General features: G+C 47.8%; 1 protein-coding gene across 4 annotated transcripts in view; it reads right to left on the bottom strand.

Moving 5' to 3' along the window:
* Nucleotides 1-13: 13 nt before the first annotated feature.
* Uvssa (UV stimulated scaffold protein A) overlaps nucleotides 14-24,266 on the bottom strand; it is a 38,884-nt gene continuing 14,631 nt past the window's right edge. For 3 of the 4 annotated variants that reach the window (XM_055623870.1, XM_055623869.1, XM_055623872.1), the window contains exons 8-14: nucleotides 18,428-18,533; nucleotides 10,191-10,359; nucleotides 9,679-9,801; nucleotides 7,993-8,212; nucleotides 7,400-7,511; nucleotides 5,004-5,178; nucleotides 14-4,282 (exon numbers count right to left, since the gene is read on the bottom strand). In XM_055623870.1, the coding sequence (XP_055479845.1) occupies nucleotides 4,189-4,282; nucleotides 5,004-5,178; nucleotides 7,400-7,511; nucleotides 7,993-8,212; nucleotides 9,679-9,801; nucleotides 10,191-10,359; nucleotides 18,428-18,533 (999 nt within the window). In that variant the 3' untranslated portion in view covers nucleotides 14-4,188. The remainder of the gene's footprint in view (nucleotides 4,283-5,003; nucleotides 5,179-7,399; nucleotides 7,512-7,992; nucleotides 8,213-9,678; nucleotides 9,802-10,190; nucleotides 10,360-18,427; nucleotides 18,534-24,266) is intronic. The other variant, XM_055623871.1, reaches the window with a different exon arrangement.

The raw sequence follows: 24,266 nt of genomic DNA, 5'->3' as shown, positions 1-24,266 counted from the left end.
TTTTTTTTTTTTTTTTAAATTACTGTTTAAACTCCTCATTTGTTATAGGTCTGTTTAGGTTGTCAGTCTCTTCTTTGTTTAATCTTGGTGGTTTGGATGAGAACAGAAATCCATCCATTTTTTTTTAATTAAAAAAATTTATGCGTGCTTTACTTTCACTCATGTGCACCACGTTCGTGCTTTCTCTTCTTTCAGTGTTTCTAACTTGATGGAGAACAGGTTGTTTAAAGTATTCCTTTACAGTACTCTGAGTTTCACTGGTGTCTGTTGTGATGTTTCCCTGTTCAACTCTAATTCTATTAATTTGAATCATGTCTTTGGGTTTTTTTTGTTTTTGGTTAGTTGGGCCAAGGGTTTGCTGACAGCTTGTCAAAGAACAAGCTCTTAGATTCATTGATTCTTTCTATCATTTTCTTTTGATTTCATTAATTTATGATGTTTTTACCATTTATTCCTCTCTACTGGGTTTGGGTTTGGTTTGCTGTTTTTTGAAATCATTGAATCACATCACTATCATTTATTTCTGCCTCTTCTGATTTTTTAAACAGGTTACTTGGGGCTATGTTAGTACCTCTTAGGTCCACTTAATGTACCCAGAGGTTTTGTTGTATTATGTTTTCAATTTTATTTAACTTCAGGATTAAAACTTTTTTCTTGATTCTTTTCATTTAGTAATGTGTCATTTAATCTGCATGAATGTATATATTATTAGGGATTTGTTTGCCATTGACTTGAAGCTTTACTGTATTGTGGTTAGATAAGATACACTGAATTATTTCAATTTTCCTGAACTTGGTATGTTTTGTGTCAAATTATGTGATCCACTTTATTATTTCTATTTTCTGAGACAAGTTTCTGGCTATCCCTGACTATCCTTGAACTCATTCTGCAGACCAGGCTGGCCTCAAACTCAGAGATCTGCTTGTCTGTCTCCTGGGTTGGAATTAAAGCTGTGTGGTCAATGTGATCTATTTCATAGAAGCATCCATGGCCTGCTGAGTAGAATGTATATTCTTCGGTGTTTGAGTCAAACATTCTGTACATATTTGTTAGGTTCATTTTATGTATGGTATCACTTAATTCTGGTTCTTTTATTTTATTTTTTTGTCCACATGACCTGTCTACTGAAGAAAGTGGGATACTGATATCAGCCCCTAATACTGATTTGGAGTAATCTGTGTTTTTAATTCAATGGTATATTTCTTATGAAATTTGGTGTGCCAGAATTTGGTGCATACAGAACTGTAATGTATTTTTGTTCAATTGTTCTCTTGATTAGAATGAAGTGTCCTTCTTTATCTCTTCTGATTAATTTTAGTCTGAAATCTATTTTGTCAGATATTAAAACAGCAATACTGGCTAGGCAAAGTGGCAAATGTATTTTAATTACACCACTTAAAAGGCAGAAGCAGGAAGATCTCTGTGAGTTCAAGGCCCATCTGGTTTACAGCAGGCCAGGACTACATAGTGAGACACTGTCTTAAAAAATAAAAAGGTAGTGACACTTCTTGCTTCCTGCTTCCATTTGCCATAGATAAAGGAGAAAGAAAAACTTTCCATGATATAAACAAACAAACAAAAAATTCATATCCATCAAACCAGCCCTAAAGAGAATATTGAAAGCAATATTTTGTTTTTAGACTGGAAAGTAAAAAAGCATAGTCAAAAGATTACAGAAATAAAACGAGTGAAACTGTAATTATGGAAACACAGAATAGGATAAAAAATGCAAAAAGCAAAACAGCAACCAACATACACCTTTAGATATAACTTTAAATTTTAATGGCCTCAGCTCCCCAATTAAGAGACATTGGTTAATTGAATGGACTAAGAACTCAGCTTTGGGGGCTGGAGAGATGGCTTATAGGTTAAGAGCACTGGCTGCTCTTCCAGAGGTCCTGAGTTCAATTCCCAGCAACTACATGGTGACTCAAAGCCATCTATAGAGAGATCTGATGCCCTCTTCTGGTGTGCAGGTGTACATGCAGACAGAACATTGTAGACATAATAAATAAATCTTTTTTTTAAAAAGCTTTAAAAAAAAAAAAAAGAATTCAGCTTTGGACTGAAGAGATGGCTCAGAGATTAAGAGCACTGTCTACTCCTTCAGAGGTCTGAATTCAATTCCCAGCAACCACATGGTGGCTCACAACCATCTATAATGAGATCTGGTGCCCTCTTCTGGCCTGTAAGCATATATGTAGGCAGAATAATAAGTATATCTTAAAAATCAAAACAAAACAAAAAGCTCAGCTTCAAGCTGGTCATGGTGGCACACATCTTTAATCCCAGCATTCAGGGAAGCGAGTCTAGGACAGCCAAGGTGCACAGAGAAAGCCTGACTAGAAAACAAAGAACTCATCTTCAAAGATCAGGGCCACCTTAAAGGGAAAGGATAGAAAAAAATGTCTTCTCAGCACCCACCATTCAACAGTTTGCAGTTCCTCACAAAGTAGTGTTACTCCATGAATCAGGGATTAACAGAAACACTTATCTATACAAAAACTCAAGCACAGGTATTCATGGCAGCTCCACGGTGGGAACAGGCCACATATCAATAACGAAACAAGGATGCAGCCCACGGCAGAGCACGCCTGTAATCTCAGCACTGGGGAAGCAGAGGCAGGCAGATCTCTGTAAGTTTGAGTCCAGCCTGGTCTACAGAGTGAGTTACAGGACAGCCAGGGCTACACAGAGAGACCCTGATTCAAAAGAGAAGAAAAAAAGGGCAATAGACAAAATATGACTCCACCCACTGTGATTTTTTTTGTGTGTATTTATGTGTGGTGTGCATGTGTGTCTATTGTGGGCACATGCCTATTGGTGTGTGTGCGTGCACATCTGTTGATGTGTGTGTGTGCACACGCCTGCAGAGGCCAGGCCGGAGGTTGTGGCTGGGTGTCTCCCTTGATTGCTCTCCACTTTATTGACTGAGTCTCCTGCTGAATCCACAACACACTGATGTTGGCTAGTCTCCTTACCCAGCTTGCTCCAGGGATCCTGGCTCCCCTCACACAGGCCAGGATTACAGGCAGGCTGCCACAGGCACCTGGTTTCTCTATGGACGCTGGGGACCCAGCTCAGTCCTCGTGATTGTATGAAAGTGCTTTCTCCACTGAGCTATCTCCCCAGTCCTCTATTGTGATCTTTATGTGCAATGAATAGGAGTGAAGTATTGGTATGTATCACAACATGGAAGAACTTGAAAACAAAGGCCACACACTCAGCCAGGAGTGGTGGAGCATGCCTTTATGCCTTTCATCTCAGTACTCGAAGAGGCAGAGGCAGGAGGATCTCTGTGAGTCTGATACTAACCTGGTCTACATAGTGAGCTTCAGGACAGCCAGAACTACATAAAGACATCACATCTCAACAAAACAAAAAGCCACAGACCCAATTATTCTAGAAAACACAAATCCAGAATCAAACTGGGCTTAGGGGTGGGAGGGCAGGCATTTGTCTTAGGGTATAAAGTTCTGGGAGCAGATAGTGACATTGGTTATACCTCTGTGCATGTGCTAGGAAGGCTAGTCAGAGCTCAACAGAGCCATTCCAGAATTCTATGCCAGGACTTATACATCTGTATTAAGTAGCACTTGCATGAAAAGGTGGGTTTCTCAAGGTATCATAAAGGACATAGGCCTACTGGGGACAGACTCACTGCCCAAGACCTTACCTGCAAAAAGATGGGGTGCCTGACCTACCCCTGACGCCAGTGCAGGTAGGTTATCCTGACAGACTTCCCCCAGAAACACACAACACTTATGCAAGTCTGGCTGGCCTGGAACTTACTACATGGACTAGGTTAGCTTTAACTTGTTGATCCTCCTGCCTGGCCTCCTAAGTGTTGGGCTGCAGGTGAGCATCACCTCACCTAGCTTTTGTTGTTGTTTTTTCAAGCAGTCTTGCCTGTAATCCATGCTGGCCTAGAACTCGATCCTGTAACGTCTCCCAACTGCTGGCATTGTAGGTGTGGTGCCATAAGCATGGTTACACTTGCTGGGAATCAACGCCTTACCACTAAGCTATATTCTCTGGCAGTGTTTTAATGAATCATTTTCCATTGTTACATACATAAAAACAAGTTGATTTTACCCAGCCCAAAGCCTGTTCTCCTATCCTAGTTAGCTGGTGAAAGGAAAAGAGCTGATGGTCAAGGGAACCACAGCCCATTTAGCCCACACCCTTTTAATTCAGCGCATAATTAAATTGGTTTGCAAACTTCTCGTGTTTCTTCTGGTCCATCTGATTCATGGCAGCCACTACTCTCTGCACCGCTGCCCTATGGAGAAAGCAAAGTAAGATATGACTGAGGACTGACAGGACTCTGGGATTCTGGGTTGGTTGCTGCCCCTGGACCTCACAGAGGCTTCCAGTGCATAACTTTTGTAAGGTGCGGCTTAGACAAAATAAGGCTCACCAGCTTGAGCTGTAAGCCACCATGGTCCTTGGCTATGTCCCCCAGCCCTGAAGGGAGGTGCAGGAGCCCACACTAGCTAATCCCAGGCTACACTCCAGTGTTAAGGCACAACTGAACATGGCTGCAGGTCCAGACATATGGAGAGTCATCAGGAAGGGTTGTGGGAGAAAGCAGAAGGCCTGTGTGGCCCCGCATCCACCCCATCCAAGGCTGACCAGGGAGCTTACTGACCAGCACTATTGTGAAATATCTAGACCCAGCAGTGCCTGACCCCATACCTATCTTCTGTAGGGTTACTCCTGTAGACAGCATGGCCCTAACCCAGGGCACAGCAAAGTCAGCACCTGACCTTTTAGGACCATTTTGCTGCAACCAGCTTGACTTACAGAGAGGTGGCTCTGGGCTTCTAGGAAGGATGCTCAGAGTACAGAGCTGCAGCTCTGATCCTAACCAACTCTTGGAGGTCACTGTGATGGTTACTACTCTGGCTATTACAGTCGCCAGCAGCTCCTGGCAACTGTGGCTCTCCCCCAACATATCCTAGAGCAAAGCCTGGGGCCTTGGGCCAGTGAATAGCTCTTACTTGGCAAAGACTTTCTTCTCCAGGCGGGCCCGGGAGGTATTGGCACGTTCTCGAAGGTCAGTAAGGTTGGGGTGTTTCTTCTTTCTTCCTTTGCCCTTCTTGCTATACTTGGATGAACCGAGGTCTACCCCTGTGGCTGCCTCCACGTCCTTCATAAACTCAGGGTCCTGCCAATCTGAACAAAACTTGAAGGTTTCAAAAGGTGCCTGGCATCAGCCAGGGGTGACCCTTGTGGGTTTCTTCCTGATGGAGGGCTGAAGCCTGCCTGCCACATGCCCTAATAACATAGTCTGAGAGGGTCTGTGCAGACTCACATGGCTGCATTGGGGATGAGATTCATACTAGAGACCTCTTTCCTTATTCCCACTTATTCCTCCTTCAGTCACTTAGTGCCCTAGTATCCCAAGGGTCCTCACAACTTGAACAGGCTGGAAGGATGCAGGCAGGCCCAGCTCCACCAGCCACTACTCCCGGCATTCCTGACCACTCAGATGAATAGTCCATGCACTCACAGTGTCTACAGGCTACTTCCCAGCCTGCAGGCTGGACTATGGCCAACCAGGCCAGCTGTGGTGCTTTCAGACATATCTACTAATGGGCATGTGAGGCAAGGGTATCCAGAGTTGAGGTACATGGCAGGCTAGAGAGGGGTTCTCTGGTTCACAGAAAATGTGGTCATAGGCTTCTAAGTGCAAAGCAGAGTTAACCCTCCTGTGAGCTGGGCACTGCCTGCTCTAGCCACAGGGGTCTACAGAAAGTGAGGGGAACTGAACAGCAGCCTGTCCACTGAGCAGCTTCATCAGTACCAGGCCAGATCCATGGCCAGATCATTGCTGATACCCAGGGCTGCTGAAATTGTTAGCCATGTAAATAAGCACCAGGCCCTCTGGGAGTCAGAGGCTGGGACTGCTGAGTTACCTCCGCAGTCTCTGTCGGCTCACATCCACAGGCTGTCCTAAGCTCTGTTAGGCGTGACCCTGGTCCAGTCTGCCTTGGGAAAGTCAGCCTAGTGAAGCAGGTAAAGCAGTAAAGCTAACACTTGTAGGCCTGGGTGAGCCTTGCAGGCAGAAGGACACTCCTTACTACAAGGACACTCAAATGCCAGAGGTCCCATGAGCTTGGCCAGAGTGGATACGGAACAGTGTCTGGAAACAGGGTGGCAGCAAAGCCAGACTGTGAGAGTGGCACGTCCGCTGAGGGAGAAGAAGCACGCCAGACAGACAGATGGCGTGGCCTCTCCAAGCTGATTTTTTGAAGTGAAGGAACTCAGGACTGCACGATTCAGATACAGGGACGATTAATCCAAGATTAAGGAAAACTGTCTAAACAGTTTATCTCCCAGTAATAAGAAGGCGTCACAGTTTAGGAACCTGGTGAATAGAGCAATTGTTTAAACACAACGAAAAAATGCCGGCATCCAGTGGAGATGGAATGAGCACCTCAGGAAAATGAAGGAGCAATTTAAAAGCCTTTGAAGAAAATCAATAGACGCTGGGGCTGTGCGGCCTTCCTGGGCGCTGAAGGGCCCTGGAGCACCGTGTGCATTGTCACTGAGGTTAGCACCAGGGAAAAGAAAATTGCCCCGTGTGCGAGGGAGGCGGGATCAATACTGCAGTTAGTAAAGAGATGCTATTTCACATCTGACTGGCCAGCACCGGGCTTGGCCCGTGGCCTGATACCTGTTTGTTAACAAGCCACCGAGGGCTGGAAAACTAGATACTCTTCAGGGTTGACACAAAAATAGGCACTTAATTTGCTCCTGAGTGTGAGCCACCAGGGAAGGTTTCTCCTGCAGATGAACAGGCCTGGCTCTCCCCTCCGCTTATGCAACCCAGACATGTCTCTGTGCACAGGATGAAACAGGCATTTGTGTCTTAGACCACAGGGCAAGAAGCCATGATGCAGCCTGTAGACATGTCCCCTGTACAGAAGGGCCCTCCATGGGCGGACCACAGCCTCTTAGCTTGGTTTAAACTAGTCTGAGTCTGACCACCCATGTAGATAGTGAGGTGAGCTGGAGCTGATCAAGGTGGTCAGAGCCAGCAGAGCAGACCACCTGGACTCTAGTTGCAAGAACTAGAGTGGATGATATCAGGAGAGACAGATGGCTACAAGTCCTTCATCTGCTCAGAAAACAGCAATAAGAAGCAGAACTGGGGACTGTTGCGCAGCGGCTGAGTGCTTATCTAGCACTTGAAAGACTCTGGGTTCAACCCGCTGTGCTGTATGGAGTCAGGAGTACCCACTTTCCTGATGTGAGCCTTGACGATAAATACCTCACAAGCTATGTGTATCCAACCTTACCCATGGAGCCCCCAGCCTGCTTCTCAGTTGCAAGTGGGACCACAAGTTTCAGGGCTGTGCCTGCAGCCCGTCTCCTGCTCCCACACACCTACCTGGATGTGCCTGCTGCTGCTGCAGCTGCCGCCTTTGCTCTCGGGCTCTGTCTTCTGGGTTGAGAGGCTGCCCCTTGTCATCTCTGGGGATGATCTTCCCATGGAACGGGCACTAAACAGCAAGCACAAAGCAGCTGATGGCCAGGAATAGCACAAACAGCTCTAGAGGAGGGTGCGCAGCCAAACCCTGTACACATGTGCCCTCCGCCAGGAGGGGGAGATCTGGGGAAAGACAGCAGCAGGCGTCTGTCTGTCCAAAGCAACTTCTTTCTTCTGTTCTGCTACTTTCTGCATGCATACACTCCCCACCTTCAAGACTCGGCCCACACAGGGCTCTGGCTGCAGAGCCGTGGTCAGAAGTCAATGTCAGGGCCCAGGGCAGACAACCCTAAACAGGACTGTCTGATGGCCAGTGGCTAAACAATTATGACACTGCTTATGAGCCTTCTTCCACAGGGCTCCTCAGGGCTCACAAGTATCCCTGGTCTAGAATGGAGGCAAAGAAGGCCAACACTTCCCCAGGCCACTACTTGTGGCCCGCCTCTCCTGGGTAGGCAGAGCTTCATGCCCATGGCCTTGCCTACTGGTCTTACCTTTAGCCGATCCTGGCGCTCGCAGAGGCTGCCATTAGGCCTCGGGGCCCGGCACTTGTGCTGCACAGGCTCAAACTTCCCTGAAAAGGTGATGTGTCGGCTACGGAGCATCTCAGAGACATGGGCACTATCCACCTCCTCCTCCATCTCGCTGGGTTTCCAGAAGCGGTGTTGAGAGTCGGATCTGCAAGGTGTGCCGGAGACCCTCAAAGTGGCTACTCTGGACCAGAAGAGGGGGCTGGCCTAATCCCAACACTCTGGAGTTACCCCTCAGCCCCGGGGAAGCACTGGCCCCTGGTAGCCTTCCTGGACTAGAGAACATGATCACTCCAGTTGGGTTCAAATCCTGATATTCACGAACCAGCCAAAGATGGCAGGTATAACCACTAGCCTGAGGTTCAAATTCCCCTTGCAAAGCAGGGCAGCAGCTCCAGGACCCTAAGCTCCAAGGCCCTCTGGCCATGGCTTTGAGAGTAACATGAGTCCATGTCAAAGGTCTCTTTGCCATTGCGAGGGTGAATATGGGCTCTGACATTGCCCCTGACCAATGCCTCCAAGGAAGAAGCATGGGTAAATTCATACCCAGTCTTCATGCAGTGCTAAGGGGCTAAAGGATGGAGCTCTTGCTCTCTGGCTATCATTAAACCTTATATTCTTTTCTTTTTCTTTTTTTCTTGACAGTGCTAGGGATTGAACTAAGGGCCTCACGCACACTAGGCTAGCATCAGGCCACTGAACTACAGGCTCAGTCCATCACCAAGTCTTATTAAAGCCACTTTTCTCTTCACGCCCCAGAATGGGGCAGGCTCTGCCACTCCGCACTCCCTCCATCGACACACAGCAGTGTTCCTCAGGCTCTGCACATGGATGCCAGCTGCCCCAAGAGCTGCCATTCTATGGGTTGTTCAGAGATTGTGGGGCAAATGGCAGGCAGAAGAGTCCCGACTGATCTGGCCTGTAGCTGGGGCAACAGCACCAACTGACCAGGAAACTGTGATGGCACCAGCAACACAGGTGGGTCATGACTTGAACTTGGGGAAGTTCCTCACAGCAAACCTAACTATGCCGATATTTAACATCATGAGGCCGCACAGCAACCAGGATTCTCACAGCAACCAGGAAACAGGATTCTCACGTGAAGACCTGGCTCCTTTTCTTGGGCTTCCAACTTCTGCCATGTAAGCTTAGCACCCAGGTAGCCAGCCTGAGTCCACACATCATTGGTTTTACTGATATTAGACTCACAGCTCTAGCTTTTCAGCATAGTGCCAGCCAATGTAGCCTGGGCCTTCCAGCCACCCCTGACTCCTTCCCCCTTCTAGATGAGTTTTCACATGTACTCCTAAATGTATCTTGCTCCCCTGACCTTCCCCTAGCTATCTGCAGCCTGGGTTCTGCTGGGGTGGTCCCACTCAGAAGGTTCTTGGAGAACAAGAGTCCAGCTTCTGACTCAGTTAACACTGTGCCCATCAGCCTATAGCACCTTGAGGAGCCACAACTGTCAGGAGGCTCTCACAACTGAAGTTACCCCTTTAGCTATTCCTTCACACTGAGTAATGGATGACCTTCATAGGTACCTCCTGGAGAAGTAATAGTCAGACTCCAGTCCCAGTGTTCTACAGCCAGAAAACAGATATCCAAGGCCAGGCCACGCTGAGCCCTGGGAACCAGATACCTTAGACTCACTTAAGGATCTTTCCAGCTGTTAGGTGCTCCTGGCCCCAGTAACACAGGTCCACTCCGAAGGGTACAATGGGTGCTCGGGCCCGCTCTGCTTGCTTCTGGGCTTCCTCTGGCCCTAAAAGTACCCTGAAAACAGACCAGCACATGTGGGCTATCCATTCCTTGTGTGGCCACTTGCCTTTCCCTCCCATACTCTAGGCAGCCCAGAGGCCTGGGGTTAGCATGGGCCTGAGCTTTCAGAGTGGCTCCTGACCCTGGTGGGCACTGGCTCTGAGCTGTGATGTAACCTGCTCAGGGTCACCTGACATTTTCTTCAAGAATGTGGCCTGGCTGCAGGCCCTCCAGAGGCTGCTACAGGCCCAGCTGCACACCATGCCCACAGCAGCAGGCGCTACTTGGCTGGGGCTACACTCCAGGCCATCTCTCAAGGTGGGGTTCTTGGGCTCAACCTGGTCAGGCCGGCAGTGATCCAGACAGGGGGTAGCAGTACTAGGCATCGGGGCATCTGAAGTCACCTGGAAGATGATGAGGTGGATGGCAAGGAGTCCTGGAACCGCAACAGCTGGGCAGCTGCTGAGGTGGGGTCTGACGCCTCCTCTTCCCTCCTCATCCTTATCTTCTCCTGTAGGCTAGACACAGTTGTACCCTTCATCAGAGTCTTTGGTGGGGCCTTTGGCTCCAGCCCTGAAATGAAACATGTCCATTTCAAAGATCACTCTATAACCCAGGGAAAATTAGGGGAGCACCATCTGGTCAGGCCTCAGATGCACCCACACATGACAACACTCACTTCTCCAAGAGCACAGGGATGCCTGTCAACCTCTACGATAGGGGCCACACTCTTATATAGGGGACACAGGGCAAGGACCCAGGAAGCCCTAGCCTACAGGGACTGGCACCAGGAGCCTATTTAGAGCTGTCCACGGCACAGACTGACAACACTGCTCCCTTTGCCCACAGCTTCCCACAGTGAGAGGATGGACACCCACGTGCAAAACCTGCTATGCCAAAGACAGGCTACCTATAGTGGGAACGCAAGTTTCCTTCCCCCTGACAGGGACCTCCCTTTACTGAGCAGCCTTTGTATGAGGGTGACATATGATTCAAGCTGAGAGTCAGTGGTACGTCTACCCTGTGCTATCCTCAAAAAAAAAAAAAAAAAAAAAAAACCACCCACCACGGCTGGGCTGTTCCCAACTTCTACCCAAAACTTTAAAAGCACAGGGGTGGCTAGGCCTGAGCCCTGTGGCTGCAGCACCTTTTCTGTGGCTGGAGGGTAGATGTGAAGCCCCTGACTACAGGATGCCACCCTAGAACACCTGCCCTACCTACTCCAGCTAGAGGAGGTTATGATGTTGACACTTGACACCAAGATTTCTATAGGATTTGGCAGATGACACCATCCTCAGCCCAGAATTCAGTCTCATATCTCCAATGGCAGAATCCTGCACTCTGTTCCCTTCGTGCTCACTCTTGGCTCTGGCTCTTAGCAGGCTGCATGTAGGGCCAATTCTGACTCTTGCTGGCCCCAGAGCATAATCTAACCTAGGACTCCAAAGGCAGTTGCTACCCCATTTCTCACATTTACTGTAGGAGCAACCTCAGCTGGACACCAGCCCTGACAGTAGCACCTGCGCTCACAGCAAAGCTCCGACTTCTGAGTACCAGGCCACCAAAGACAGAGAACAGATGATCACCATTTCTTGTTCTAGGCAGACTCCACAGCTGAGACACCGCAAGAAGGAAACGTCACCCGGAAGGACTGCAGACAACAGAGCGCCATTCTGGCAGTCAGAAGAGAGACAGCTACTAAAGGCACCTTCTATCACAGATGAGGAACAGGGGGCTGGAGAGATGGCTTAGCACCTAAGAGCACTGGCTGTTCTTTCAAGGACCCAGGTTCAGTTCCCAGCACCTCATGGTAGCTTACAACTGTCTGATTCCAATCCCAGGGGATATGATATCTTCTTCTGGCCTCCTTGGGCACTAGGCACAAACATACTAGCTGGCAAAATAACCATACACATCAAATAAAAGTTAAAGAAGAAAAGATAAGGATCAGGAAACTCTGCAGAGGAATAATTGCGTGCTGGGAGCCTGCAGGGCGGAGGGACCAATGGTAGTACACACGAGCAGACTTGCACAGCTTAGTAATGTTAAGGGCAGATGGACAGGTACTGGGGTCCTTGTTGCTGGAATTCCAGAGGAAAGAATTTATCTGGAATGTCGAAATGTTGGAGAAATGAGACAGTGTCCCTGAAATTAAGGGACTTGCTGCCTGCTAGAGAGGTGAAGGAGCAACCATGGTTGAAAGAGGACATTAGAGAACATTAACAATAGTAAAGAAGGGTGGAGGACTGAATATCCCACTGGAAGTTGTACTGTCAGCCACAGCAGCAAGTTCGGGGCCTTGAAATGTCATCTTGAAGGGTACAGGGAAGGGCTGGGGCGGTAGTGATGTGGCAGAGCAGGTACCTAGCGTGAGGAAGGCTCTGTGTCCTGTCCTCAGTACCACAAAAGAAAAAAGGGAAAGGAAGTGTGTAGGAAGAAACAAGTTTACAGTTGAACACCCAGCTGAGCTGTAGTACCCACCACAGGTACAGGAGGGGAGTCCTGTGGACGCAAGACCTTCTACCCCTTACAGACTCTTTAAGAAAATCCTTAGCATAAGTGATCCATCAGAAAAAGGAAAAACTAAATCCTAAGCACAGGACAAGATAATGAATAAATGACTTTTGACATCAGAACTTTTGACTCAGTGGGTACCAAGGTGGCTCAATGCCATGCAGGTGGGATAAGAAGGTCCTTAATCGGGGCTGGAGAGATGGCTCAGTGGTTAAGAGCACTGTCTGCTCTTCCAAAGGTCATGAGTTCAATTCCCAGCAACCACATGGTGGCTTACAACCATCTATAATGTGAACTGATTCTCTCTTCTGGCAAGTGTAAATGCAGATAGAATACTCATATACATAAAGTAAATAAATCTTTAAAAATTTATAAAAAAAAAAAAAACCTATTAGGGGCTGGAGAGATGACTCAATGGTTAAGAGCACTGCCTGTTCATCCAAAGGACCGGGGTTCAATTCCCAACACCACATGGCAGCTCACAACTGTCTGTAACTACAGTTCTGACACCTTCACACCAATGCACAAAGAATAAAATGAAGAAGGTCCTTAATCACCTGTCTTCTACAGAGGACAGTAGAGAAACCATAAAAAAATAGTGAATAAGGGTTAGCTAAAGGCTGGGCTGGTGGCAGGAAGCATGCTTATCATGTGTGAGGCCCTGAGTTCTGTCCATAGAACCACAAAAATGGAAGCAGTGAATGATAAAATTGGGTAAAATTGGAGATAGCTATCAGAAGGTTATATAAAGATACGTTTTTTTAAGCAGGAGAAAAAGCCAAAAAGTAACAGTAGCAGCAAAGCAAGAAAAAGTATGGTACTCAGTTCTGAACAGACTGAGGACCATTTGCCAAATGAACTAATAAATCTATGAGCAGACAGACTGGGCAAGTCAAATATGTTTAGCTAATAAATAACTATTGAGAGGGCAAAATAAAAAAGTTAATAAACAATCAAAGGACGGCTAAGAAAACACGTTAATGCCAGGAAAGTAGGTTTTAAGTTTAAAAATGGTATGAAGCAAAGAGTACGTGAAGGTGTGATAAATGACTATGGACCCGTACCTTACAGTCTAAGTGCAAGCTGGACCTCACTTGTCACCAGAACTTAGGGCACCTGATCAGGTAGGAGAATCTTGAGGTCAAGGCCAGGCTGGGTTACATAGCAAGGCCCAAAATCAAGAAAAAAAATCATTCAGAAATGCTAAATTATATGCTGGGGGTGGGTTTGTTGGAGGGACGACTCCCCTTTTCTGAGGGGTCAAGGAAGGGGGGATAGGGGATGAGGGAGGAGCAGAGGGAGGAACTGAGAGAAAAGGAGGGAGAGGGAGGGCTAAGATTGTGATGTAAAGAAAATAACTAAATAAAATATATATAAAAAAAAGAAATGCTAAGTTTGTGCATTATTTTCTAGACTCAAGGTCAGTAAGTGTTTTAGGCATGTGATATAGTTATGTGGTTCTAGTACCCAGAAGGCCTGGAGTAGGAGGATTTAAAGTTGAAGGCAGGTTGAACTCAGTGCAAGATTACTGTTTCCAAAAGAAAACAAAACAAAGTCTATGCAACCAAAAGAGACAACCACTGAGGAAGGCCAACACACTCTACCTAAGGCCCCTGGGAAGGTAAAGTGTACAGCTCTGAAAGGCCACAGCACTAAGCCACCAGGAGTTCTGATTCATCATGGGATTGCTGTAGCAGAGTTAAGTCTGACATGGCACAGAAATGACCAGCTTCCTGGGGCCCTGACGGCAATGGGCCAAATCTGCTTTACTGCCTGTTTCTGTAACAAAGTTTTACTGGTCCTGACTAAAGCCATGTGTCTGTGCTTTATCTGTGCTGCTTTCAGAGTGGAACTATCACAGAGACCTGATGCAGCCCAGAAAGCCAAAATATTTCTTCTGTGGCCCCTTATGGAAACAGTAGTTGTCTCCGCTCTGGGTCACCCTATGCACAAGGAAGGACTCCTATCTCTTGGATTCTCATGGCTGGGAAGCAGAGGGCTTGGGTAGGGCCACTCTGAGAGGGTAGTGGAGTCACAGACAGCCATCTCCAGGCTCTGGAGCTCTGTGATCCTAAGGTTTGGGCACACTGGGTATTAGAAGATACCAGGCAGCCCCTTCTTTGCTCCAGCTATAGAAACAGTGTCCCATGCTGGACAGTGATGGCACATACCTTTAGTCCCAGCATTCAGGAAGCAGAGGAAGGTGGATCTCTGTGAGTTCAAGGCCAGCCTGGTGTACAAAATGAATTCCAGGACAGCCAGGGCTACACAGTAAAACACTGTCTTGAAACAAACAAACAAACAAACCTGAAAAACAGTGTCCCAGGTTTGGGTGGCAAACACGTGACACCAGTGTTTCCCACCACAATGTCACTGGCAGTATGGAAGCCAGCAGTTAGCCCAGCCCTGCACACATGCACACACAGCAGAGAGGCAAGGCTGGTAAGTGAACAATGTGACATTTAGATAGATACAATCGCAGCCAAAAGATCAATATGAGAATTCCTAAGAGTTACAAGAATGAAATATATTTTTCATTGATTTGTTGTTTTAAACCATTAAGAAGATGGGTAAGCGTGTTAGAGCAGGGTAAACACTCAGGGCACTGAACACACCACTGTTTTCACACCGTCGTAGAAAATCAATCTCACTGACATATTTTCAAAGTTAAAACCCAAAAAGCAGAGCACACTCCTCAGGCCAGAGGGTGTGTGGCCCTGAGGAGTGAGACATCACCCTGTTGACCACCACGGCCCCGCTGCAGTGCAGGGTCTGACTCCAGGAGTCCATTGACCAAAATTTACTCCCATAGTTGCTTTTAGAAAGAATCATAAAAATATCCAAAGCTCCTTTTTATGTTTAAATTGGCCAAGTGGCACCTATTTGCCTGAAGCACTAAAGCAGACAGTGCGGGAGAGATGGATCGATAGGAGGAAATGGAGAGGCTGGGGCTCCGCACAAAGTTAGGCTGCCGTGCGCTGACATTATTGATTTTACCTAGTTCAGCTGGCCTTGTAATTAAAATGTAAATTTGAGAAAGAGATTATGTCCTGACAGAAATGGTAGGATTAAGGGGAAGATAAAAGCCCCTCAGTGAAAATTCAGAGAAAGAAATGAGAAAGAAAAAAGCGCCTGATTTCCTCAGCCATGTGGATTTAGACTGAATCTAACACTTCAGATTCGCCTGTGTTTAATTGGAAAAACAGTGATGGACTATAAACTAGTATTATGAACTGAGCTTATTGCACACGTCTGTCTGTCCAGACACTCCAGCTTAGGCTGGAGTTAGCTCCCGGGACTCCCAAGGGAGTCTCCATTTGGTATAATGATGAAGGCTTCCTACCTCCCATCCATGCCACAGGTCCTGCTGCCCATGGGCCAGTGCCCTTCTTGCCCTACCCCTCGTGTGAATGCTCCAGGAATTCTAGCTGTGTGATGTGTCCCTGGCTTCAAGGGCCCACAACCCCTCCTTGGTTCCTGTGGCCCTGAATGGTGGCACTGAATGTCAGATTGTATGTACTTAGTGTGGCTGCTGTAGGTCTACCTGTACACCCTACCCAGTTCTGCCTTGTTTTCCACTTGATGCCATTTTGAAGGCACAAAACAACAACTGGCTCAGAACACATCAGCCATCACTGCCTTCCAGGTTTAAGACAGGTCTAGACCCTTTCCAGGTAAGATATAAAATTACAGACAATGAAGCAAGCCACCAGGGTCTCTGCTCTGTTAGGCTGAGATGAAGCCCCTTACCAGCTTTGTGTACATGGAAGGCTCTGAAGAAAAGATAGTTACACACAGGCTGCTGGGCACTGGATGCAGGAGCTTTGGACAGTGTAGTTATTGCTGCTGTGTAACAAATAGCCCAATACTCAGTAGTGGAACGAGGAGTATTCTGTTGAGAATCACGGATAAGTCTACATTAGGAACACCCAGCAGGCAGCACAACTCTGTTGTGGGGCCTGAGCCAGGCCTGGATGACCATGAGATGATGTGAGGCTGTCACTGCCAAACCAGAGCCACTTGTGACTCCCTAGGTGGCCTCACAGCAGGTTGCTCGTGGCTGTATCCAAGCAAGTGTCCCAGCAAGTGGTGGTGGGAGATACTTCAAAGTGTTTCTATGACTTGGCCTCCTTTGCTGGACCCAGATGGCCAACAGTCACAGGCCATCCAGGTATAGGCAGAACAGAGGACCATTTCCGATCAGGACTAAAGGATTTGCTCTATCCCTGTCTAATGTCCACTGGTGACTAGAAAGGGCTTCACTGTGTGTGCCTATCTTCCAGAGCTGACACTGAGTAAGCTTCTGTGAACATGGGCTGCTGTTCTCATTGACCGTCATTAGCCATTCCCAAGCCACAGGCCAAAGCTATCCTTGCCTATGATGTTTTGTTCTTTGAGGACAATCCTCAGTGTTGGCTTGTCACTGCTGGCCCTGCTACAAATGACATGGAGCCACTCAAAACCTATGTGAAGTCAGACTGACCATATCTGCTGGAAGGATATGGAACATCACAACAGCATACAGAGGCCCAAGCTAAAATATTCTGGTGCAACTATGAGCCCTGAATCAGTGCTGGCTCCCAGGCTTTCCTAAAGACTCCAAAAGCCAGAGTCTGATAAAGAAGGAAAATGTGGCTTCCAAGGAGGGCAGAAGGACATCAAGGCAGATAAGACCAAGGTACATAGATAGGTAGGTTCTACTGATACCGCCTGGACCATGATAAATGTCCCTGCCTCACCTGACCTCACTACCCACTGTTCGAGACTGGTGGCCTCAGATATAGCCACTGCCATACCAGCATCTTGACAGACCAGGGGCTCATCCAGCTGAAGGTGAAAGACACAGGGGCAAAGACCACAGGGGCACAGGATGGCGGCCATGTCAGCCCATGGTATGCCTAAAACATTTCCTGTTGCCTCAGGTGTTGCCTTAGATGTGGCGCTCAGCTATGACCACTTTGGGTGAGGGTTTGGCCATGAGGTATCTCCCACCAGGTAGAAAGGTAAGCTGGGAGATGGTAAGAATCCATCTCAGGTAGAGATGGATGCGTGGAGAACATGTGGGTGGAGGTTTGGAAGGTCATGGAGCGTGTATGCTGAAGAGCCCATGAGAGCACTGTGAGGCAGAGGCCTGGAGAAGTAGTATACACAACTCAGCAACAGGCGGCCCCAAACCAGCATTTGAGGCTAGCAGATAAGAGGACATCTCTCCGAGGCAGGGAGCTCTTCATGGAGCATTGCAGCACTGGGACTTGTGCAGAGTGGGCCAGACCAGGCCACTGTGCTCAGGCAAGGGTCACCAATAAGCCCTGAGTGTAGGAGGTTCTTCCTGACAGTCACACTCACTGGCCCTAAGCGCCCAGCCTGCTCAAGAGATATTGCTAGGCAAAGGGTTAGAGAGTAGAGAGGGATGATTCTGCCTGGGCCAACTTGGCATGGCACCCCTAGTGGGTCGTGTCATCTGAATTCTGTTAACAAATTCAAATTCCACCCCACGGATGCCAGTTCAAACCCACTTGCATACTTCCCACAGAAGCCAGGAGACTTGTTTTTATTTGCTTCCACTTGGAATAAGTGATGCCACACCTGAGGCTGTGCCCTGGATCCTGGGTCCCCTTTAAGTCTACACTTGTTTTCTCTGGAGGGCACAAGCCAAGGGTACAGTGTGTGCCTCTGAGAGTTTTCTTGGAAGAGAGGAAAATCCTAGATGGGACATGTCTGTCTGTCACAGTGGTGTTCTGTGAGTGACGAGTCAGCAGCCATGTCTGTGACCTCAAAGCAGGGTGCTTTTATTATGATATCTGCCTCCCCTCCACCCTGATGCCAGCCCCATGGGGGCAAAGGCATCCCCATAAGACTGCATCCCTGCCCCACAGCAAGACCATTAAATGATCCAGAAGACCCTGTGTGGTAGATGCTTGGCATGTGCTGGCCACAGGGGCGCTCAGGGCACAAAAGAAGCACCCCACAATTTAAATAAAACATTATTGATGCAGCAGTTGTAGGAGGGAAGCTGGCCACCGAGTTCCCTGGGGTGATGCCACAACCCTGAGGCATTCTCCACAGTGGGGACCTGTCTCCCAGTTCCTTGATGCCCAATCCTACCCCTCGTGGGCCCAGAGCTCACCATATTCAGCCCGTAAGTGGTCAGGGATTCGAGGCTCATAACCCTCTTTCTCTGGGACCTCCACAAAGTCCTGATCTTCATCCTCGCTGTCCTCCAGTGCTTCCATCTGTGGAAACATTCCCAAACACAAAGTCACCAGATCTACCCAACAGCAGCTGCCCATGGGCTATGTGTGGGTGCTGCTTCCTATAGACCATCTCTCCACTTCAGGACTTCAGCTACAGATGTGGATAGTCTTTAATTACAATGCCTCTAAGACTGTTCTTATTCTTAAATCATAGTGCCCTTGCTTAGCTCAAACCTGGAGCCATTCCCTAAGCACCCCCTCTTGTGCCTGTTGCAGTGGGCATCACCAAGCACCTGCACAGCTGGCTCATCCTCGTGAAGCAGGCAGCAGAGTCTGAACTAATGCTGCCGCCATTCCACCTACAGCTCTGCCATACCCAAGTAAGGGTCACAGGTCATAACATTTGCTGTGCCTCAGACCCACGTTCCTCCAATCTCACTGCAGAAACATCCTCTGATGAGGTTCCTCCCACTCTACTTCTCACTGATCTCTTCCAAAGCCTTCCATGCCCAGCCTAAGAAGTCAGCAACCCAGCCTTCCTGAGCTCTGTTTCACATGAGGGGACCAGGCTCAGCTCACCAAGGAAAGGAGGTCCATGCCCCTAGAGCAGTGGTACCCCTCAGATTGTGGTGGCTCCTTGAATTGTGATGCCCCTGGAATTTTGCTGATACCCCGATCAGCAAAATCCTGTTGCCGCCCTGCCAACTTTCAATGCCCTTATAGCTTCCAAAGCTCCAGGGCAACTGACTAAGCACAGTGCTGCATACCTTTAATCTCAGCGCTTGTCTGTGCATGAAATGAAGGGGTAGGTGAAGGGCTGAGATAAAGAGAAGATTGAATTACAGTAACATTCCATAGAGCCCTAGCTGACCAGCAGGAGCTCTGTACTGTGTATCCATCAATGTCGGAGAGTGGACTGGGTTCTTGTGAGGCAGAGGCAGGTGCATCTCTGTGAGTTCAAGGAGGCCAGATTGGTGTACATAGCAAGTTCCTGGACAGCTTCATATTAGAGATAATATTCAAAAAGCCAAAAAATAAATACATAAATAAATAAAAGCTCCAGGGCAGAGCTGAGAGACAAGGAAGGTCCCTGCCAAGTGAATGCTAACTAGTGGGAGCCTCATAGGGTTATAAGAAAAACTCTGAAAAACCTAAACGTTAATTTTTAAAGCCATTCCCAACATCAACACTTTGAATTCACAGATGCCCCTGGTGGTTCTGACTACGTCCCGAAGAGAGAAAGGGCACTAAGGAGTAGCTTCTATTTTCAGGACAGGGGCCACTGTGCCTCAGAAGCTAAGCCAGGCAAATGCTAGTCACCACGGAGGAGGGACCTACAGGGCATCCCTACTTATGCCCTAGCTCAGCGTGCTGCCCACCCAGGTAGAGCTGGCTCCACCATCGGGCTGCTGGAGCCATCAGCAGCCACATCTGGCCATGCCTGCTGGCCCCATGCCCCAGCCTGGGAGACTCCTGCCCGAGAGAGCATAATCAGATGCAAATGCACTTTGTTTTGGTGCAGTCCACAGTCGTGCATCTGGGAAGCACAGGAGACATTAATCATCGGAAACTGTAATTTTTGTTATCAGTCTAACACTGATCAAAAGGGAAGCCTGTCTCCACCGTTGACCTGTGAAACGTCCCAATTATACTCTTTGGAAATGACAGGGGCACTTAACTCCCGAGCTGAGCAAATGACGACGATCAATCACGTTTGAATAACAATGAGCCACGGACCTGAAAATTATTTTTGTATAGAATCTACCCAGGAATTTATGAAAGGTGGAAAGCAGCCCAAGGTTTTAGGGCATTACGGGCTCAGCTAGTGCAGTGCGTATCAAACACTAAACAGAATTTATGTGTTTTAATTTTCTAAAAGGTAGATGTGGGCTGGGTGCTACAATGCATAACATATAGTGCCAGGTTTTAAATATGGGGGTCATTTTCATAAAATATTATGCTTATTGCTCACACCCTTGAATTTTGCTGGGGACTTTTTATCAAAATTTCATTTCCTAAAAAAATATTCAACTGCTTAGGTAACTATTAGAATTTTATCTTCTTCCTCCCCAGCTAAAACCGTTTATATTTTAGATTAAATGTGAAGCACTGGGTTCTTCCTTGTTCTTAAATTAGCACTGATAAAGCCTCTTCTGGCTGGCTGTGCATGCCTCCAAAAAGACCCAGCCTCTCTCTGGGGCCACAGAGAGATCCGCCAGCCATTCCTATACTTTACTGTGCAGCTATCTGGAATTTAGAGATGTCACTGTTAATACCTGAGCAAAGCTAAAGTGAACTTTTGATTCACATTTGGTAAATATCAATATTGCAAATCCTTGGTGCTGAGTTCCCAAGGACAGCTGACAGATGAGCCATACCCGAGGGACAGGAAATTACTCTCATGTGAAAAAGCTCTGAGCCCTAGTTGTGGGGACACTCTTGTGACCTGCTCAGGAGTCTGATCGCAAATAGTATGATCACAAGGGGCATTTCCCTGAAAAGGTAACACAGCCCAGAAGGGAGAAGGCCTTCATGGGTCTTGAACCTCTCAGTTGGCCAGCCTCCACTCACCGATTTTAGAATCTAATCAAGAGGTCATGAGCAGCGTGGTGGTAATCTGCCTTTAAGGTCACAGGAGAGGTTAGGAGGAGGCCAGCATCCAGAGGGGCTCACATAAAGTAGCTGGGAAGGAGATCACACCTGGGAAAAAGGCGTCAGGACTGGTAATGTCTTCAAAATCAGGCCAGGCTTCTGAAATGTTCTCAAGAACAGTTTACATTTGTCCCACATGAGGGCCAAGTTTTCTACTGTGGTCAAACAACACGGAACAAACCGAGTGAAACCTAGGGGGAGGAACAACCCTTAATGAGATCTGCACATGGGGCCACACACCAGCAAAGGCTGGATATCTCCCTCAGACCTTTTCTGACAGCTGAAATCCTGGGGTGCCTTTGAAAGCTAGGGTAGGTGGTCTGGAAACCCTCTGAACCAATCAGAAGACGTCTCCTAAGATGGCCCCAAGTGTGAGCTACACATCCCTACAGAGAGCCCACCCACCCGCCCACAGGAGAGACAAGCTTTTACCCACCACTGTTGCTGTGGTAGGGGTACTGCTGGTTTTATACAAATTGATTCTCATCCACAGTTAAAAGGATTTAGAAAAATGAGTCGTCATGATCATAATTAAACAAGCAATAAAACGGCTAAAATATACAACGCAATCAGTTTACAGAAGTGAGTGCTAATTATTTGCAAAGGAATGGGAAGAGCATCTCGACATACAGAAAACCCATGGCCGCCAAGCCCACAGCCTAGAGATACAGCTGGGACCATTAAATAAATTTTGTACGATCTAATTAACTTGGTGCGCAATCTCAATTACTTTTCACCCAAGAAATCACTTTTGTTCAGTTTTATGTGTGTCTATTTCCCTTTTAAAAAAAAAAATGATGTAAGGCCTCGTCAGACAAGTGAGTTCCAAACTGCATTTGTCTTTCAGCGGCTTGATGGCTATGCATTTAAAAACCCATTCTATCTTATAAACTAAAAATTAAACGTGCTCAGCTGTGATGGCCGTCATTGCATCTGCTATTTATATGCTAATGCCCTCCCTGGAAGGCCGTGCAAATTGCCCGGCCAGGCCAATATCTCATGTGCATCTTGGCTGCCGGGGACGCACCTTCAGAGGACAGAGGGCGTTGTGGTGCTGACCACGTGATAACACATAAGAGGCACCTGGTGGACAGAAGGGCCAGCACTGAGTCAAACCTGCCCAGATTCCAGCAGGGCTCCACAGCATACACTCAAGACTCAAAATTACGCCAGAGCAAAAACTTCATTTTCTGGAATGGCTGTCTCTATAAAGACCAGATTCACCAAAAAAGATCTCACAGCAGCACGGCAGGACACAAAGGGGCAAGCATTCTCCTCCTCCTCTTTCCCTTGATCCAAATCAGTGCAGAACAGTCCACAAAAACCTGCCCTTGAGAATCCAGCATGACCAATAACCCCAGTGCCAGGGAGCTTCCTAGAACTGGGACCCAAGAGCTGAGTCTAGCCTGCTCTACAAAGTATGAGGCAAGAAACCTTGGTCACATGTGCCTAGAAGTCCATTTCCAGAGCAAGGCTAAGGCTAGAAAGCTCGGCTGTATCCAAACAAGAAGCTAAGCCAGGTCAGTAAGGGAGTCACATGCTGTAAATCAAACTGAGGGCTGGTAGCCTTGGTAGACACAGGCCAGGTGCTCTGGCTTTCTAGTGCTCCTAATGGGTATACTCAAAGCAGCCAGTTTGGGGAACCCATATATACATGCTCCCAATGACAAGGCTGTGTGAGTGGTGCAGAGGCAGGGAGAGTTATCATGAATGAGGTTATGTGAACTCCACACATTAACATCCAATGAAGTGTGAAATCACTAATCATTCTTCCTAGGAGTGTGCAGAGAAAGCCAACCACGCAGGGGACAAGTGCGTCCTCACCTGCCTGGGCCCACAAATAACAGTCTCTTTCCAGGATTGAAACAGTGCCTTGGCTGCCATCTCGGGTGAGAGCAGGTGGCCAGCCTCTGGGAACATGAGGCCACCCTATGCTGTGTGGCCTGTCCCAAAGGTGCCATATGAGGCTGCCTTTCCACTGGACACCAGGGACTTTAGAAGGGGCTGGGACTCAAACAGGTTCCTCAGGACTGCTTTCTTGTCTGTAAAATGGAGGAAATAATCTGATAGGGATCCTCTTGGCACTAAAGAGATAACATATGAGAACGTGTTGAGAGCCAGCTCATTCTGGAAAGAAAAATGACTGGGCCAGACACTGGAGCCAGGGGAAACGGAGACCAGATTCATGCAGCAGGCCTGAGAGAGTGTAGGCTGGGGCAGAGGCTGCTGAGCGGTTCTCTCCCTCCTTGTGAGCTGACCTCCGGAGACTTATGCTCAAACCCCTCCCCACTCTGTTGGGTGCGTGCCTGGCCTTCAGCATGATGGAGGGAGCACGGCACTGAGAAGGCTGTTTACGGGCCCTGCTGCTGCACAAGGTCCCACAGGCTGATTTAGTTTCCCTGCTTTCCCCGGTGTGCCTGACGGTTCAACATTTCATTCCCTGAGTTTTCTGCCTTTGTCCTTTTCACCTACAAGAAGCAAATCCTGCACAGCCTAGGAAGCTTTCTTACCATTCAGCAGGAGAGGAGCTGGGACTGGGTGAGCTCCCAACATAGCACCCATAGGCCTCGTAATGAGACTGATCTGAAAGGCAGGCTGGCTAGCACCCAACACAGAAAACAAGCAAAGCTGTATAGCATGTACCAAACAGATTGATTTCCATTGCTGTGAGAGGGCAAAGATGAACCCATGGTTCCAACAGGATGGCTGCCACACGGCCCATGAGAATAGCTTGCGCAAAGATGGATTTATAACTCACATGAACAAGTAGACCAACAGTCCAGGAAGGAAAGAACAGCTGCTGACAAGTTAGACATACTGATGTCTGAAATCACCGCTCTGAACACTACTTGGTGGGAATTCGTATTTTGTTAATTACACAATACAAACTAACCATGATCAGAGCTACATAATGAAAAGGCAGGCAATTTAAAAGTTTTCAAAGGATTTTTATCAGTTTAAATAATGAGGTTGCCATGGATTATTACAGCTCTTCTGTAACAGAGCAGGTGGAAACTAACTCTACGAAATAGCCCTCCACATTGATTGGGTCAAGATTTATCCCCAGCCTGCCTCCAAACTGAGGCGAATGCTTAGACATGTTTAAACTGGTTTAGGTAT

This window comes from Psammomys obesus, unplaced genomic scaffold (genome assembly GCF_907164565.1).
Source record: "Psammomys obesus unplaced genomic scaffold, mPsaObe1.curated_primary_1811, whole genome shotgun sequence".
Lineage (NCBI taxonomy): Eukaryota > Metazoa > Chordata > Mammalia > Rodentia > Muridae > Psammomys > Psammomys obesus.
The sequence above is the reverse complement of the archived record's forward strand: the minus strand, read 5'-3'. Positions and strand labels throughout refer to the sequence as shown.